This window comes from Budorcas taxicolor, chromosome 8 (genome assembly GCF_023091745.1).
Source record: "Budorcas taxicolor isolate Tak-1 chromosome 8, Takin1.1, whole genome shotgun sequence".
Lineage (NCBI taxonomy): Eukaryota > Metazoa > Chordata > Mammalia > Artiodactyla > Bovidae > Budorcas > Budorcas taxicolor.
This window is the reverse complement of record NC_068917.1, coordinates 28,643,388-28,663,038: the sequence shown is the minus strand read 5'-3', so window position 1 is coordinate 28,663,038 and position 19,651 is coordinate 28,643,388. Positions and strand designations below refer to the sequence as shown.

The following is a 19,651-nucleotide window of genomic DNA, read 5'->3' as shown; positions in this document are numbered from 1 at the left end:
ATCCTGATTTTGATGCCAAATAACTATGTACCTCCTTGAGCTAAAGAGTTCAGTTTTATGACTACAAGCAGTTTCTAAGTATATGCACTAAACAAGAAATTCAGATTCATCCCGTGTAGATTTTGTCTTAAGACAACATTTAAGACTGTTTTATGATGTTAAATACTTTAGTTTCTATATCTTTGTATGCAGTCTGTGGAATAGAAGACTGTATGAATGCCAAATATTCAGATCTAAATTCTCTTTTTTTCCCCATCTTAGTTCAGACCCTTACAGCTTTGTACCCAATGTGACGGATCTCCCCAGTTCTCTTCACCAACTTTGTGTGAGTTCTTTTCCAGGCTCATACAGTCAGGAAGTATCATGGCTCACTTAGTAGCCTGGAGGAACTGATACAGTAAGCTTACCTCTACTTAAAAGGAGTTAGTTGGGTCAGGCCCGACGTGAGAGCGGAGTTTACACTCTGCATGAGATCAGGCAGGTATAGTAGTTCTATGGGAAAAAGACAAAATGACCTGACTATAGAAGCTAATAAATTACCTGGGGGGTGGGGCGGTGGGAAATTGGCCAGTGTCATGAACCCCTCTCACTTCCTTCCTCCCTCACAATTTTTCATCCCCTGTCGTTCCTCAGTTATAATTCTCTATCACAGTGTGAAGCATTACCAATGGAAGGGTCACGGGATATACCAAGAGGAGGTCTGCAGCTTCCTTATATACCTCATTTGAACAGTTCCTTCTGCTGGATGGGAAAACATGCTTCAACTGGGTTTTAGAAATTGATATGCTGAAATGTAGAAAAATAAAGGGATATGCCAATGGTAGCTACATAAATCTTAGAAACAAAATCAAATTCAGAAGACCTACCTTCTAATCTCCTCTTCTAAATATTCTCTTCAAGAACCCCTTCTGATAGAACTCTGATAGAGAAGCAACTATCCCAGCAGACTTGGAAATTTAGCAAATCTTCATCCCTGCCTTTTGAGGATGGTAAAACTGAATAATGATCCACTGAGTTCCGGAGATAGCAGAGGACGGAGGAGAGTGGCGTGCTGTAGTCCATGGGATTGCGAAGAGTTGGACATGACATAGCAACTGAACAACAATAGCAAGTTCAGTCATCTTAAGTGATCAGTTTGTCAAGCCCGCTTTGATTATTCCTGTTTGGAAATTGGTTTGGAGGCATCCATATTCCTGAGAGATCATAAAATTTTAAATCATCAAGTCAGCATTTCATTTTTTTAATCTAAAACAGCCTGACTACGTGAAAAGATTTAGCAATAATACCATGCTGCATCTATTAAGATTCCTACTAAAAAAAAAAAAGATATTATCCAAATATTGTATGGCTTAGCAAAGATAAGCAAATTATACAATCATCTTTCTCTTATTATCTCTTTGAAATAAACTAACCAATTAGAGTGTAATTGATAATTTTGAGAGAACACACCTAACTTGGGTAGATGAGTGAATGAATGAGTGGATGAGTCCAGTCACAGTGTCTCATAGCCTCTCTGTCATCCCTCACAAAGTTTCAGCTCTCCTTCAATGCCACAGAAGCCAGACTGTTCCTGTAATAGCGGTAATGGTCTAAAATGGCACTGAATAAAACACGATCATCCAGAAATTTCTGTTTAGCTAAGGTATTTCAGTTTCCTTCCTCATTGTTACCAGAACTGCCCATACATAGTGAGATTGGATTGATGCAAGGATTGATGCAAGCCCTGATTTTCTTCTCTCCTGCCTTTTCCTCCAACAGGAGGTAAGAAAAAGCAGAGCAGTAGTTCCAAGGCCGAGAACAGATTTGAGAAGGCCTGATTCATTGCCAGACTAGTCACCCACCTCAGAATAATTAAGAGCTGACTAGAGGTGACGCCAAACTACACATACCAATAGAGTCTGGAGAGGCCCCAGCAGAGACATAGTGAAGAAAAAGAGCATGTGGTGGGAGACTGCTGGTGGGACAGGAGATCTGAATCCTAGTCTTAATTTTATCATTAAGTATTGTTTTGTGCCTTACCTGAAAAGCAACCCCTTACCTGCTTGACTCCCTTGGATGGATGCCAAAATATGAGGGGAACATATGTTGGAAGCTCTTGGAAGCTTTGGAAATTACTAAGGAGGTGGAAAGAATCACAAAGATGGAAGTGATGGACTCCAGGAACCGCAAAGCCACCGCTAACTCATTTCCATGCTGTTGAATGATGTATTGACTTAAGGCCCGGTCAGATCCAGCCCTGGATCCCTAAAGTTCCCATCCAGTCCTCCCCCAATGCTTCTTGATTTCCTACTTCCACATACACACTATAGTTATCATCAGCCTCACCATAACATCAGCTTAAAGTCATCATTTGTCATCATCTGCTTAACTACCATAAAAGGTACTTCTTAGAAATGGCATCCATCTAGGAAAAAAAAAGAAATTGTCTGAGATAGGTGTGGATTTTGAAGCTCATAGTTTGTACTCACCATTTGATTCTCATAATCCCTTTCAGGTAAAGTGAAGTGTCTGAACTCCATGGTGATTATTCTAGAATTATCTTTACCATGACCCTGATGGGCAGGCTTTGCCTTCATTCTTCTGACATCTTCTCTACAGAGGGCCCTCTGCCAAGAATTGTGGGAAATGAAACAATAAATAAGATCTAATTTTTGTGCCCAGTAATATTTACAGACTAATAAAGACAATAGAATTGAGACATAGCTACACATACAGCTTCCTTCAGCATCCTCTTGTCAGCAACCGATTTCTGACTTCCTCTCTCCCCCTCCAAGCCTTAACAGATGCCTTTCTCCATATCTGGCAGCTCTGCCTGCTTTCCACCATCCAGAGCATTAATAACTCTTCGTTTATAACTTTGCCTTTTCCTGAAGCCTTCCCCGAATCCATCTGCACCATTCATTCTAATGTCTCCTCTCACCCCCAGTGTATGTGTTATGCGTATTCAGTGTCCATAGGCTGTCTGCTCCAACAATTAGCATTTAGCCCAAGCAGTCAACAAACTGCATAAGCAATCCCAAACCGCCTTATTTGGGCTGACTTCCAGAATCACACTCAACAAAGTGGCAAGAGAGGCTGGTTTCCCGTGTATCATTGTGGCTAGTTTGTGCCTGTTGTTAAACAGGGTTCTGTTTAATATCCCCTGGGGTTCCTTCCAGCTTTACCCATGTCCATTGCCAAAAAGGAGTCAACTGACCTGACCAGGTCTACATTTCTTTTCTGTTGCTCCAGGATTCTTCTGCAGCCAGATGATTCCTTACAGATCCTGGCACCTGTGGAAGCTGATGTGGGTTTCTACACTTGTAATGCCTCAAATGCCTTGGGATATGATTCTGTCTCCATTGCCATCACATTAGCAGGTAATGTGAAAACCCCTGTTCAATTCGGAAACTGCTGAGTAGGTGCCCACAGCGTGCTAAGTGGGGTCAGGGAGACAGACATAAATGAGATCCAATCCCTGCCTTTGGAAGTTTGTTGACCTATAATTGTAATTAAATGAAGATAGCATGTAATATGAGATAGAATGAATGAAGTAAGTTTTGATAACCAAAGAGGGTGCAGTTTCATTCTACCTGAGAAGTCTTAGACTTGGGGTAGAATTTTGATAACAGAGATGTAGGGATGAGCATGAGCATAGATATAAACAAGGAAGTAGTCTATGGGGGAACATGACTCATGACCTAAGGTCATTAAATGATCTTTTCACTTCTCCTCCTACCTATTACAAACGAAACTTTAAGACCCTTGGGTAGTTGGAATTCTGTGATTGTGGGCTAGAGCACAAGTGTTCTTCTCTCCAACTGTTTATTTCAACCTTTTGCTCTAATGCACCTGCCAGTACTTCACCTTTATCCATAGAGCTTAGGCAAACCATTCTATACATGGCCACGTCAGAAAATCGCAATTCAGAGTGCAGTGTCTTCCACAGTTGCAATTTGGTATATATTTTTTTATTTTTAAAATTTTTTTTTTATTTTATATTGAGATATAGCCAATTAACAGTGTTGTAATAGTTTCAGGTGAATAGCAAAGGGACTCAGCCATACATTTATTTGCACATACGCATTCTCCCTAGAACTCCCCTCCCATCCAGGCTGCCACGTAACGTTGAGCAGAGTTCCCTGTGCTATACAGTAGGTCCTTGTTGGTTATCCATTTTAAACATAGCAGTGTGTATATGTTGATCCCAAATTCCCTTACTGTCCATTCTCCCATCTTTCCCCCTGGTAAGGTTGTGGTCTTATAGTAAGACACTTTCATAAAACCTTCCTTACGTAGGACGGATCCTTGCCTTTAAAACTAAGAGACCTTAGAGACCAGCTGAACTCTGAACCAGGGCCCACAGTTCTTAGCGACCAGCCAAGCTGAGGTCACGCAGCCTCTCAGCTGGTGGCTGGGAGAAGGGAACTGAGGTCTCCTAACCCCCAGATCATGGTCCCCTCGTCTCCCCACTGATGCTTTCAATCTGGGCTCCCCTTCCTCAGGTCTGGGCCATGCAGCCTTTGTGGCGGTGTGTTGCATGTGTTTGTATTTATTCTTTTCGATTGCCGCTCCCATGAGATGATTCATTCGTTGCTAGAAAAGCCGACATCACCCCACACTGACCTCATCCATCCACGCCAGGATTATGTTGTCACACGTTTTCCAGTCACACATGCTACTCCCTTGCATATCTGTTTAGCAACAGTATTTCTAGCCCCATGACCTAAGGCTGGTCTGGGAAGGGACCTTGAGCAGGACGCTCCGCAGAGAGGATGAAAGTCCACAAACAGTAAGGCCAGCTGAGGGGCCCTGAGGTGGATTACAGACTATTATTAATGCCTTTTTTTTTTTAATAGAACGTTTGCTTTGTTCCTAATGTATTCCAGTCATAATCTTTATGCCCCTCTTTGTACAGAGTCCAGATGCTTGGCACCCATCTGGTTAATTCTCTTCTGCCTTACCCGCCCCCCAGCACACTCTGCCTTGGCCAGGGCAGTGCGGACAGCCTTCTAACTGCTGGCAAATAGTGGCTCTTACAGGATTAACCCTCTTGTTTATATTTATCCAGATACGGTTCAGCTCTGTCACAGACTAAATACCCTTTGTTCACCTGAATTTAATATGATTCATGGAAACCTGTCTGGAATTAAGCAAGGCAATTGTAACATCAGGCTTGTCTTCAGCTCTTTGAAGAGGAGCTATTGGAGGCTGCCAAAATGTTCAAAGCCAGGAAAGAGAGAGAGCAGCCAAAGAGGCACCGGGGAAGAAGGAGGGAAGGAGCTGAGCGATGAAGTAGTTCGCGGACACCACACCCAGAGCTTAGGGAGCTGTGTCTTTGTCTTCAGTGGTGGGGTCTGTTCAGGTCTGCTGGCAAGTCTGTCAGACAATCCCTCTGAAAGTTAAGGATCAAAATGGAGATGTTGCTTCAAGATTGTATTTGTATCTTTACCTGGGATTATCACCTAGCCCGACGTCAATGTCTACTCTTACAGTTTTAAAGTGACTCACCAGCTACTGTTCTGAGCACATCCTCTGCCAAGTATTATCAGTGTGGAGCAGTAAGTTAGACCTGAGTTTTGTGATCTGTGATGCTTACAGACTAGTGAAGGCAATAGATGTATACGTGACCACCTAGAATCAAGAGATAGAGTTTCCTTCAAATGTACCCATTAAGATCCTGCATAGCCATGTATAAGATACAACCCAAATACCATGCAAGTGAGGGGGGTGGGGGTTGTAAGGGGTGCAGCGGGGGGAGATGTGAGGCATATCTAAAGGATACCATTCTAACGAACCGTTTGTTCGTTAGCTGTGTGACCTTGAACAAAGGGTATAAGCTCACTGAGTCTTCCTTGTCATCTGTAAGAGTGAAATTAACCATATGTTACAAGATTGTTATGAGGGTAAATAAGATTGCACATGTGAAAAAGCCCTGAGCCCAAAGCCAGGCACATAGTTCACACCTAATAAATATTTCTCTTTCTTCCTCTAGCTCTTCTAAGATGAAACACATCCTGAAATCAACTCTAAAATATGTAAAACATTAGCCCAACTTTGCATCCATGCATTTTTCACTGTACATCTTCACACTGAAAATTTGCAAGTATTGGGTTGGCCAAAAAGTTCGTTAGGGTTTTTCCAGAACTCAAAGCCAAACGAACTTTCTGGCTTAACCAATACTTCATAAGTGTTAGTCGCTCAGTTCTGTGCAACTCTCTGTAACTCCGTGGACTGTAGCCTGCCAGGCTCCTCTGTCCATGGGATTCTCCAGGCAAGAGGACTGGAGTGGGTTGCCATGCCTCCTCCAGGGGATCTTCCTGAGCTAGGGCTTGAACACAGGCCTCCTGCATTGCAGGCAGGTTCCTTGCCATCTGAGCCAGCAGAGAAGCCCATTAGGAGCTAGTTCAGCTCTGTCTTTGTGCTCATGCTCAGTTCAGTCGTGTCCAACTCTTCGGGACCCCATGGACTGTAGAGCCTGCCAACTCACTCGTGATCAGCCCCTCATGGTAAACCTCAGTACCTCTATGCTTTAAAAGACATTGTAGAGTTGTGGATTTTGTGTTTTGTTTTTTACCTCGACTTCAGTATAAATGTAGCCCCCCCCAAAAAAAAAAAGGATTTTGTTTGAGGCTCAAAGCACTCAGGTGTCCCCTTGACATTAGCAAGACCCAAATCTTGCTTGGGTCTTGCTAATGCACCTAAATTGACCAGATGTGGGGAAATTTGTTCATAGTAATTCACGAGAGCAAGCATAGTGTGGCAGTTAAGCCTGCAGGCCCCAGAGCCTCACAGTCTGGATTTGAACCTGACTCTCACGTCCAAGCTACATATTCCTGAGCAGCTTCTTCATACTCTCTGACTCAGTTTCTTTATTTGACTTATGGTGATAATAATAGTGTTTGACTCAGAAGGTTCTTGTGGAGATTAAATGCCTTCATTCAAGTAAAATGCTTATAAGTATGCCTGGCATGTAGCAAGCACTCAATACTTGTTCACTCTTATTATTATTATTGTGAAGATAAAGCAAAAGCCAGGTTATTTTTACAGTAGGGGAGATTCCTTTTCAGAGACTGGAATGCTCACAAACCCTTTGTAGAGCACCTCTGTCTAATGTCTCAACGTCTCAATGTCAAGAGGAAAGCTGAATTAGCTATCTGAAAAGTGGTTGGAGTGTGCCTGGATTCAGAGCAAGGGAGGTGGCTACACGAGGACTGTTTCACATGGGAGAGGAAGGGAGAGCTGAGGAACCCTCCGTGGCCCATCATTAGACCATTCCTGTTCCCCCATCCTCTGAGTTGAGTGTGTTGTCAGTTCTGCTGCTCAGGTTTATGGTAGGTCCATTGGTACTCTCTACAACTTTTGTTTAAATATAGAAATATCATTTAGTTTTAGATATACCAAACCTTCCTACTCTGCCTTATTTAAGCCTGTAAAATATTGTCTTTAGAGCTTCTTTGCTTCTCTAAATTGTCTTTGCTTCTCTCTAAATTCATCAGTATGTGTTGATTTTATCTTTTAAGTCCCAAAGATTTTGAGAGTACTTTACGAGTACCTCTCAGGGTGGAGATGCCTAATGTTTCGCTACCTACCTCCCTGGTTCCAGAAACTCACGGCCATGTAGACCCAGTGGCACAAAACTCCTTTCTGTCCTAAACTGCACTCAACTGGATGCTTTGCTGGATGTTTCACTGCTCAGAAAGTAGACGGGAGGGGAGGGTAGCAGCGGCTTGGGAGGAGTTTAAGAATGTCACCAAAAGGTCACATACCTAACACGTTGAAGGACAGTTGAGTTTGTGTGCATTTGTAGCCATAGGTAAAGGAGAATTTCTGTTGTGCACAACAAGGCACGAAGATTGGAGAGCCACCTTGACTAGTGAGATTCTGCATTCAGCCAACATTGCTCAGAAAACTGCCAGATCCGAGCAGCGTAGGCAGCATTTTGAAGGAAAGCAGTAGTTTCCTGGTAAATTGCTTCAGTCTGGACCAGTGGAGGGGGAACTCTGCTTACCAATGCAGATGAGGCCCATCCAGGTGTAGCCCACTGATGAAGTCATAGCCATAAGGGAAACGTATTTGGTTGTCATTGATTTTATAAGATCACAAAAGAGATACTGTAAGGCCTGCTTGACATCATCAATGGAAAATGAGAAGAAGATGGGGGCTGAGGGATGAGCATATCTTTCATTGAAAAGAGAGAACACAGATGAGCTCATCCCAAGTGTTCACAGGAAGAAAGAGACAGAAAATATTTCTCCTTTCCTGGCATGTTTTTCTGCTTTCCTATGAGTTGAATAGCTGACACATATTGTGTCTAATAAAGAGATCACAGAAACCTCACTGGGAAAATAAAAATAAAAGGCAGTTGGGCTGTTTTTTTTTTAATTCTCCTTTCTCAGCCCCCTCCTCATTATGATTTAGTAGCTGCAATAAAGACAAGCAGTTTTGTAAGCTTTTCATAATGTAAGTCATTTCAAATTGGCATTTCTGAATTCTTCATCCAGCAACTCTGTTCACCAGGGGAGGATTCTGCTGCATAGAGAGTTAGGCTCAGAGAGGACTTTGTCACCGTGGTGACAGCCAGCAATGAAAGATTTGCCCCCGTGCACCAAATCAGAGGGAAAAGCACAGAAGTTTATCTGTGTTCCTAGTGATGCTCTGAACATCAGGGTGATGGCCATTGACTCATTCAAGCTGCCATCAAGGGGCCTCATTATCTGTTACAATACTGAGTAACCAAGATTCTTAAGTTTTCCTCAGTATGTATAGATGTGTAGCATGCTCACCGAGGAAGCCTAGCTTTCGTAGAATTCAAATGAAAGGGATGAGAGTATAGCAGGAGAATTAACTTTCTCTGCTCCCCAGCGGAATAGAGGAAGCAAACAAGGAGATAATCTAGCCTAGCCCATCTCACATCCTGAAAAAGCAATTCCCACGTCTGTTCAATGGAATGAGGGAAGGATGGGTGGTGAGACAGGTTCAGTTCAGTTCAGTCCAGTCGCTTAGTCGTGTCCGACTCTTTGCGACCCCATGAATTGCAGCACGCCAGGCCTCCCTGTCCATCACCAACTCCCGGAGTTCACTCAGACTCACATCCATTAAGTCGGTGATGCCATCCACCCATCTCATCCTCTGTCGTCACCTTTTCCTCCTGCCCCTAATCCCTCCCAGCATCAGAGTCTTTTCCAATGAGTGAACTCTTCGCATGAGGTGGCCAGAGTACTGGAGTTTCAGCTTTAGCATCATTCCTTCCAAAGAACACCCAGGGCTGATCTCCTTCATAATGGACTGGTTGGATCTCCTTGCAGTCCAAGGGACTCTCAAGAGTCTCCTCCAACACCACAGTTCAAAAGCATCAATTCGTCAGTGCTCAGCTTTCTTCACAGTCCAACTCTCACATCCATACATGACTACTGGAAAAACCATAGCCTTGACTAGACAGACTTTTGTTGGCAAAGTAATGTCTCTGCTTTTCAATATGCTATCTAGGTTGGTCATAACTTTTCTTCCAAGCAGTAAGTGGGTACCATACCCTTGGAGTGTTGTTCCTTGAAGAGGCTGTAGCACCATGCAGCTGTCCTAGGTATGGGGTCCCTCATCCGGGACTCTGCAGTGGAACATGCAAAAGAGGTTGCTGCCTTAGAGTCCTGGGGAGTCGTTAACTTCAACTGAATAATCAGTAGAGGTAATGGTAGTAGTCTGACATACTGGCATTGGTAAAAAATATGTTTAGGGAATAGTGATTGAAACAAGGGAGGAAAAGGAAGCCAGGCAGCCTGGGGATGTGTAGGTAAGGATAATCTAAGCCCTAGACTTCCTTAGTTCCTAGTGTTAGTCCCTCAGTCATGTCCAACTCTTGAGACCCCAGGGGATCTTCCCAACCCAGGGATTGAACCTGGATCTCCCGCATTGCAGGCAAATTCCTTACCATCTGAGCCATCAGGGAAGCCCTTAGACCCTACGGGCCCTGCAATATTGATATCAAAGGCACACCAACTAAACAGAATCGCAAAAGCAAAGAAATACCAAGCCCTTCTTATTTTTTGTGCAAGATAATTAATTAGTAGTCACACTGTTGACCCTGACTCCTCAAGAAAAGGTTAAATTAGATTTAAATCATTTTATCAATTTTCTGGAGGCATAATCTACATCCCGCAATATCCACCCATTGTAAGTGTTCAATTCAGTGATATTTTTAGCAAATTTTTTAAGTTGTATAACCATCATCACAACAAACCAAGATTGTTGTCTTCTTAAAAACACTGTTGAAGTGTAATTCACATACTGTAACAAATCAACTATTCAAAGTATACGATTTAGTGGCTGTTAGTACATTCAGAGTTGTACATTCATCACCACACTCAAATGTTTAGAACATTTTCATTATCCCAAAATAAATTCCACACCTCTTAGCCATCACTTCCCAGTCGCCTCATGTCCTCCAGGCCTCGGTAACCACTAGTGTACTGTGTCTTCATAGACCTGCCTATTCCAGTTCAGTTCAGTTCAGTTCAGTCGCTCAGTCGTGTCCGACTCTTTGCGACCCCATGAATTGCAGCACGCCAGGCCTCCCTGTCCATCACCAACTCCCGGAGTTCACTCAGACTCACGTCCATCAAGTCCGTGATGCCATCCAGCCATCCCATCCTCGGTCGTCCCCTTCTCCTCCTGCCCCCAATCCCTCCCAGCATCAGAGTCTTTTCCAATGAGTCAGCTCTTCTCATGAGGTGGCCAAAGTACTGGAGTTTCAGCTTTAGCATCATTCCTTCCAAAGAAATCCCAGGGTTGACCTATTCCAGATACTTTGAATAAGTGGGGTCCTACATGGTCCTTTGTTAGTGACTTAGCATAATGTGGTCAGGATTCACCCGTGTTGTGACATGTATGCCGCATTCCTTTTTGTGGTGGAGTAATAGTATTCCATTGTATTAATATACCACATTTTCTTCCACTCATTAGTCAATGGACATTGGGATTATTTCCAGGTTTTGGCTGTCATGAATAGTGCTGCAGTGACCATTTATGTGCAAGCTTTTGTGTGGACATCTTTTCATTTCTCTTGGGTGTATATACCTAAGAGTAGAATTGCTGGGTTGTATGGCATTTATGTGTAACTTTTTTAAAAAATTGTCAACTGTGTTTCAAAGTAGCTGCACCATTTTGTATTTCCATCAACAGTATAAGGATTCCAATGTCTACATCCTCACCACATCTGTTATTGTCTATTTTTTTAGTTATAGCTGTCCTCGTGGATGTAAAGTGACCATTTATTGTGACTTTAATTTACATTTCCCTAATGACTAACAATGTTGAGCATCTTTTCTCATGCTTATTACTCGTTTATACATCTTCTTTGTCAAAGTAGTAACTTTGGTGATATAGGCAGTGTATATGGCCTGCATATTATTCTTTCATTTTGCCCTAACGATTTACCACAAACTTAGAGTCCTAAAACACAAATATTTTGTTTTAGAGTTCTGTAGGCCAAAAATCCAGCACAGTCTTACCAGGATAAAACCAAGGTGTCAAAGGGGTGCACTTCTTTCTATAAACTCCGGGAGAAAATGCTTTTCCTATTCATTGGGATTGTTGGCAGAATTTAGGTCATTGTGACCTAGGACTGAGATCCCTGATTTCTTGCTGGCTGTAAACTGAGTGCCATTGGCAGGTTCTAGAGGCTGTTGCATTCCTTAGTTTCTGGCCCTCTTCCTCCATCTCAAAGCTAACAGTTGGAGACTGAGTCATCCTCATATTGCCTCTCTCCCACAAGCTCTTCAGTATCCCTCTTTTAATTTTAGGAGCTCAAATGGTTAGACTGGCCTACCTAGATAATCTAGGGTAATCTCACTATTTTAATGTAAGTTCATTAGCAATCTTAATTGCAACTGCAACTTTAATTCCCTTTTGTCATGTAATATAACATAGTCACAGATTCCAAGGATTAGAGTATGGACAGTACCACACCCTATCTGAAGGGCACAGCTCGTTTTTACCTTTCTATTGCCAAGTGAAAGTGAAGTCGCTCAGTCGTGTCCGACTCTTTGCGACCCGTGGACTGTAGCCCAAGAAAATCACAAATCTAATGTTGGTAGACCTTCCAATTTTTCCATATAAGACAAACCAAAAAACACACACACACTTTTTTTTTTTTAATTTCTCCTTTTTTTTTAACTGAGTCCACAATAAACTGGAAAATTCTGAAAGAGATGGGAATACCAGACCACCCGTCCTGACTCTTGAGAAATCTGTATGCAGGTCAGGAAGCAACAGTTAGAACTGGACATGGAACAGCAGACTGGTTCCAAATAGGAAAAGGAGTACGTCAAGGCTGTATATGGTCACCCTGCTTATTTAACTTCTATGCAGAGTACATCATGAGAAACGCTGGGCTGGATGAAGCACAAGCTGGAATCAAGATTACCAGGAGAAATATCAATAACCTCAGATATGCAGATGACACCACCCTTATGGCAGAAAGTGAAGAGGAACTAAAAAGCCTCTTGATGAAAGTGAAAGAGGAGAGTGAAGAAGTTGGCTTAAAGCTCAACATTCAGAAAACGAAGATCATGGCATCTGGTCCCATCACTTCATGGGAAATAGGTAGGGAAACAGTGGAAACAGTGTCAGACTTTATTTTTGGGGACTCCAAAATCACTACAGATGGGTGATTGCAGCCATGAAGTTAAAAGATGCTTACTCCTTGGAAGGAAAGTTATGACCAACCTAGATAGCATATTCAAAAACAGAGACATTACTTTGCCAATAAAGCTCCATCTAGTCAAGGCTATGGTTTTTCCTGTGGTCATGTATGGATGTGAGAGTTGGACTGTGAAGAAGGCTTAGCCCCAAAGAATTGATGCTTTTGAACTGTGGTGTTGGAGAAGACTCTTGAGAGTCCCTTGGACTGCAAGGAGATCCAACCAATCCATCCTAAAGGACACCAGTCCTGGATGTTCATTGGAAGGACTGATGCTGAAGCTGAAACCCCAATACTTTGGCCACCTCATGCGAAGAGTTGATTCATTGGAAAAGACCCTGATGCTGGGAGGGATTGGGGGCAGGAGGAGAAGGGGACGACGGAGGATGAGATGGCTGGATGGCATCACCGACTTGATGCCCATGAGTTTGGGTGAACTCTGGGAGTTGGTGATGGACAGGGAGGCCTGGTGTGCTGCAGTTTATGCAGTTTGAAAAGAGTTGGACACAACTGAGTGACTGAACTGAACAAGTTCAAATTTTTAAAAAATTCTTTCCTGACCAAGCACGTGAGTGGACTGAACATAGCCTGGAGGCTATAGTGCCCACTGGTTCAAGCAAACATTTTCTATATTCTCTGCTCAAATATTACATCTCATTTTCCAGCATAGTCAGAGTGTCACTGAAGTATAATAATTTATTTTATTAGATTACACTAAGTAAAACCATGTAATGGTTTGGATGGGAGAGAAACATTTATTTTTTTTCACTACTACTAAAAGGGAAACTTATTGTAACAATAGAATAGGTAAGATTTTAGGGTATTTGTCTCATTACAAAACTCAGAGCAGATTTAGAACTATAAACCTGTGTCCTTATTGTAAACAGAGGGGTTTTAAATAAATGCACTCTTGGGTCTTTTTTAGACCTAAAAGTTCTATGAATCTCTTATATACAAATAAAGTACAGTAGTCTCCACCCACCACTACCAGCTATAAACTCCCCTTAAAATTCTAACATTTGCAAATTTATTTCCTTTATCTTTTGGAGACTGGAAAACTAGATGGCAAAGAAGGACAGCTTTTGCAATGAAATCTAGGGAAAATTACAGATGAAGGGAAAAAGAATCAGAGAATTGGTGAAGAGAAAGGATGTGGAGTTGACTGAAATGACAAACACTGATTCAGGAGGCAGGAAATGGAAGTGAAGGAGACCTTGCAAGAGGGACCGAAGGGCAGGAAGGAGTTAAAAATTCCTGAGCTATAAAATGTGAAAGGCACTTGGAAGGAGACCCAGACTAAAGAAAATAGCATGCATTTTAATATGACTGTTATCCGTAACAAAGCAACTCTTGTTGAAACTGCCAGGTAGCCAGACCCTAAAAAGTTTCTGGACAGCAGGAGATGGTAACAATCAGGATACATCATTACCGATTTCAAATGTACAAGATGATGTTGGTATTTTGAGAAAAGCTTTCATAGGTTCATGTTGATTGTGGTCCCTTAAATTTTGACTCATGAGTTCTTCAGTTCTTCAACTGAGAATTCTCATTTCAGGGAGTTTTCACAGATTTCACTCTGGTGGCCCTTCTGAGAAACCTATGAAAATTGCAGTATAATCAGAGGCTAACATTCCTTAAAGCATTCTCACTAATTACAAGGCATTATGCATTGATTAAATCTGGAAAAATACAGTTTTCTTAGTGTTAGATAGTGAAAGCATATGAAATTTATAACACCTTACTGCTGTGAATGCAAATATTTAAATTATTTGGCATCACTGCCTTATTCACTTTTCTCTTGAATTAAGATTTGGATCCTTTGTGGATCTGACTACAATTTTCTTGAACGGAGTCATGAGGGCACCAGCAAGTTACTCTGGCATGCATTGTTTCACAATTTCTCTGGAAGTAGATACTTTCTGAGGTCTCCAATATGTGACTTGACACTCTGTCTGTCCAGAGACTAATACTAGTTTCAGGAGAAGCCAAGTGAAAGTCGCTCAGTCATGTCCGACTCTTTGCAACCCCATGGGCTGTATATTCGCCAAGCCAGAATACTGGAGTGGGTAGCATTTCCCTTCTCCAGGGGATCTTCTCAACCCAGAGATCAAACCCAGATCTCCTGCATTTCAGGAGGATTCTTTACCAGCTGAGCTACAAGGGAAGCCCTAGGAGAAAATAATTTCTTCTTCTGGTTAGCCTGAAACCCTCACAGTTCTCCAAAATAGAGACACCCGAGTTCCTTCTCACTAAAAGATTTGTTCCCTCTCCTCTTTCTTGTTTTTTCCTTTCTTTCTTTCTTTCTTTACATTTGTCCTTTCTGTGTGTTTTCTTGGTTTATCATAAGTTCCAGACACTGTTCCTCAGTGTTTTTGCCGTGTATCATACCAGGGATCATGCTGATGATAGCTAGCATGTATTCAGATCTCATGTTGTACAAACAGCTTTACAAGCATTACTGCTTTCAGCAACCATAGAAGTAGAAAACAAAGGTACACAGAGACTGAATAACTCTCCCGAGGCCACTCAGCTATTGAGGGATGGAGTGTGAACACCTGTCGTGTAGGCACCACTTCTCACACCCATGCCCCCTGGAGGCATCATGATTTATCCCATTTTTTTGCTGCTGCTCAGTCTTCCTGAGTGTATCTTCCCGGGTCACTCAGTGGTAAAGAACCAGCCTGCCAATGCAGGCACTGCAGGAGACAGGGGTTCGATCCCTGGGCTGAGAATATCCCCTGGAGGAGGAAATAACATCTCACAGGACTCAAGTGACTTAGCAGCAGCAGTCAGCATTCTCGCCTGGAGAATCCCATGGACAAAGGAGCCTGGCGGGCTGCAGTCCATGGGGTCCCAGAGAGACTGAGTGATAAAACGTGCATGCCCTCCTGGATGTAACCCAGAATCTCTATCTGAGCAGTGCTCCAGGAGGACTCTGCCATATGCTAAGCACCATCATCTCAAACCTATTTGCCATTTTTACATCCTTCCCAGAGCTCTTGCATTGTCTCCAAACCTGCCTCCTGCAGTCCTGCTTTCTTTTATTGCCCAGGTTCCCCATCACCTTTAACAAGGCTTCTCATTCTCCTTGCAAATGAATACACAGGCATACTTCCTGGGATAGATTGCCTCTTACCCAACAGTGAGAATCTGAAGGGTTCAAAGTACAATTCATTCTTTCCTCTTCATTTTTCAATTTTTTTTTTTTTACTGAAGTATAGTTGCCTTACAATGTTTTGGTTGTACCGCAAATTGATTCAGATATATATATATATATAGTGTTCTTTTTCAGACTCTTCCATTATAAGTTATTACAAGATATTGAATATAGTTCCCTGTACTATACAGTAGATCCTTGTTATTTTTGATGGCTAAGGATCGTAGAGAACCATTTTCAAATGCCATTTGTGGCTCATCATGTTAGAAGAGGGGAAAGAAGATTAAACACGGAATAATTAGCATGTGCGCTTATTAGGCCCCTTTTTTCTATTTGCCTGCTTAACAAACCAAACCATAAGTATATGATGGCTAAAACAGATTTTTTTTTCTCACTCACCTAACATCTAAAACAAATTATTTCACAAGAGGGTTTTTGTGGTTTGGGTCAAGAAATGGCACAGTTGACTTCTACTCACATTTCATCTGCTAGAAACCAGCACCTTGCCCACATCTCACTGCAGAGAGGCTGACAAATGACCTAACTGTGTGCCCAGGAAGGAAAAGAAAAGGATTTGGTTGATAATAGATCTGTCTCTGCCATCATGCTATTGAAAACAAAGTTGCTGTTAGCAGAGACCTGGACTTCAGACCTGAGGAAAAGTTGCTTTCAATGCTCTCTGTACTTGGCTGCACTCAAACAAGAAACCTTCATCTCCGCTGGCTCCTCTCTCCATCACCTTTATACTGGGCCAAAGATATTTTTCAAGCACATATATTCAGATTTTTTCCCACTGGATTTTGATTTTACCCAGAGTCACACATGAGGGAAAGAGGTGTGAGCCAGAGCCCAGACTATGCCCAGGAATGTATTAACAGTTCCAAGCATTTGCTCCCGGGGCTGCTCATCCGTCCCTGCCTGTCTCTCCAGCTGCCGGTCCTCCCAGGTCAGGACAGTGCCTGTTTGGTCTAACGCCTCTTCTGTAAAGGCGGCCCAACGTGGCACTCCCCCACATCACTGGATATTGATAGGCAAGTGTTAGCTAACGCAGGTTCACCCTTGTGCCAGGGCTGCCCTTGCTTACCACGGAGGCTCTGGACCCCCTGTTCCATCTCTTTTCAACAGGAGCCTTGATCCAAAAGCTAAGCAGTTTCATGAGGTCTACAGAAAATGATTCTTTCAATGCTTCTATTTTTCTGACTCTTGAAGAGGCTTGCTTCTTTATGTTGGTTGTGATAAATTGAAATGCTTGCCTTTGTTTCTATTTCCTTGTTCTTCTTTTATTTATATATATGACCAGTTTGCAGATTCAATGAAAGAGTGATCTGTAAGCCCTGACAATTTCCAAAAATCAATACACTTGTAATCTGCTAGCTGATGCTGACCCGCAGAGATGACCAGACTACAGGTTGAACATGGTCCTAACAGTGAGGCTCCACCCACACTGCAGACATTCCATGACTACAGCTCAGCCTCTTTTTTTTTTTTTTTTAATTTAGGATAATGTTTTTGTTTATTGAAAGGAAAACATTGGTCCTTGTCCTGTCCATGCCTCCTATCACTTCTCTGGATCTGTCCAGAGACAGTGGTGGCTGCACCCTCCCTCAGGTGGCCCCATCAGCTCCAACAGTCAGGGTGTGTGCCCCATGCTATGGGAACAGAGAGTTCTAGCCCAGGGTCTGCTCAGGTATATATACCAGCTCCCTGAATCAGTCTCTTTTTTTGGTTTTGTTTTGCTCATTGTAAAAGTCTTTTTGGTCAGACCTTCTTTAACATTGTCTTAGTACAAATGTATAATTTATCATTTCACTCCGTCTCTGCATCTCTCTTTTTCCTCTAATTAACTTTCATAATTAAAGTAGTACTAGCGGAGAAGGCAATGGCACCCCACTCCAGTACTCTTGCCTGGAAAATCCCGTGGATGGAGGAGCCTGGTGGGCTGCAGTCCATGGGGTCACTGGGAGTCGGACACGACTGAGCGACTTCCCTTTCACTTTTCACTTTCATGCATTGGAGAAGGAAATGGCAACCCACTCCAGTGTTCTTGCCTGGAGAATCCCGGGAATGGGGGAGCCTGATGGGCTGCCATCTATGGGGTCGCACAGAGTCGGACACGACTGAAGCGACTTAGCAGCAGCAGCAGCAGCTGATGGGATTGTAATCAAGCACAAACACAGGCGTGGCCTGTCTCAGCAGTACGAACATCACTAGGTATCTATCTAGGTGATTGAAAGTGGACTTAAATTATTTTTCCTCTTTCTTTTTTTAAATTTTTATTGGAATATAGTTGACTTTCAGTGTTGTATTAGCTTCAGGTATACAGCAAAGTGAGTCAGTCATGCATGTGTGTGTGTGCATGTTACCTGCTCATTTCCCTCCCCATCTCCCCTTTGGTGTCCTTAGCTTTGATTACAAGACCTGTGAGTCTGTTTCTGTTTTGAACATGTGTTCATTTTTTTTAGATTCCACATAGAAGTTATATCATGTGATGTTCATCTTTCTCTGGCTTACTCCACTTAGTATAATGATCTCTAGGCCCATCCATGTTGCTGCAAATGCTATTTTGTCCTTTTTCATGGCCAAGTACTATTCCATTGTAATGTGTACCACATCCTCTTTGTCTATGCCTGTACTGAGAGACGCTTAGGTCGTTTCCATGCCTTGGCTATTGTAAATAGTGCTGCAGTGAACTTTGGAGTGCATGTTTTCAACCTGAAATTTTCTAATATTGAACTAGTGGGCTTTCAAAAAAACCTCAGCTCTCACCAGGTCTCAAGAAAAAGTAACACAGTGTAATTCGTTAATGAACAAACCTGGCTACATGTCAGAATTGCCTCAGAATTTGTTCAAAATAGAAACTAGAGCTTCCATCCCACCACCTGAGTGTCAGGTTTAGAAGGTCTAACTGTATGACTCAATAATATGTACAAGCTTTTGTAATAGATGTAGGAAGTTCAATTGATTAAGAAGAATCATGTTCAGTATAAACTTCTATCAATTGTAGATGCTTTGGTAACTGTGCTTTTTCTAATAGATGTAATAGGGTCAATGATTAAGAAGAATCGTGTTCAGTATAAACTTCTGTTAACTGTAAATGCTTCAGTAACTCTGTGCCTTGTCTTAATAATGAAGGTAATAACACCTAAGTAGCCTGTGCTAACAAAAGTGCCTCTCGTGACAGGATGCACAGTTGTTACTTTCAGCAAAAGCTCAATGTAATTAATTAAGAGCTGGATTTAATTCAGTGACATTTGAATTTTATAGCTATACACTTGCAGCTATAAAACCACCTTTATTATTAAAATTCCTGTAGGAAAAATAACTTGGTAATTGTGAGTCTGAAACTCTCTGGTCCCTAACCTGCTTTTCCCCATTGGCAAAGTTGTTTTTATTACATAGCGAGGCAGCTATTTTATATATAGCAGGACAGATTATGTTTTTAACAAGTGTCCTGGGGGTTCTGAGGCAGCCAGTCCACAGACAAGGATTTGGGATCTCTGGTTACAAGGACCGAACTTCAGGTCAGAGTTCTGGGATCTAGTTCAGCCCTACTCTTTGCTTGCTTTCTGCCCTTGGGCAAACCCTGGGGCTTTTCTGAGCCTAAGTTCCTTGCATGCTAAGTCACTTCAGTGTCCAATTCTTTGAGACCTTATGGACCTTATGGAGCCTGCCAGGCTCCTCTAGCCATGGAATTCTCCAGGGAAGAGAACTAGAGTTGGTTGCCATGCCTTCCTCCCGGGGATCCTCTCAACCCAGGGATCGAACTCGTGTTTCACGTCTCCTGCATTGGCAGGCAGGTTCTTCACCACTAGCACCAC

The 19,651-nt window shown here is 42.5% G+C and overlaps 1 protein-coding gene across 1 annotated transcript in view; it reads left to right on the top strand.

Moving 5' to 3' along the window:
* ADAMTSL1 (ADAMTS like 1) overlaps nucleotides 1-19,651 on the top strand; it is a 1,100,541-nt gene that overhangs the window by 968,030 nt on the left and 112,860 nt on the right. Inside the window, exon 21 of the mRNA XM_052645042.1 lies at nucleotides 3,232-3,359. Coding sequence (XP_052501002.1) covers nucleotides 3,232-3,359 — 128 coding nt within the window. The remainder of the gene's footprint in view (nucleotides 1-3,231; nucleotides 3,360-19,651) is intronic.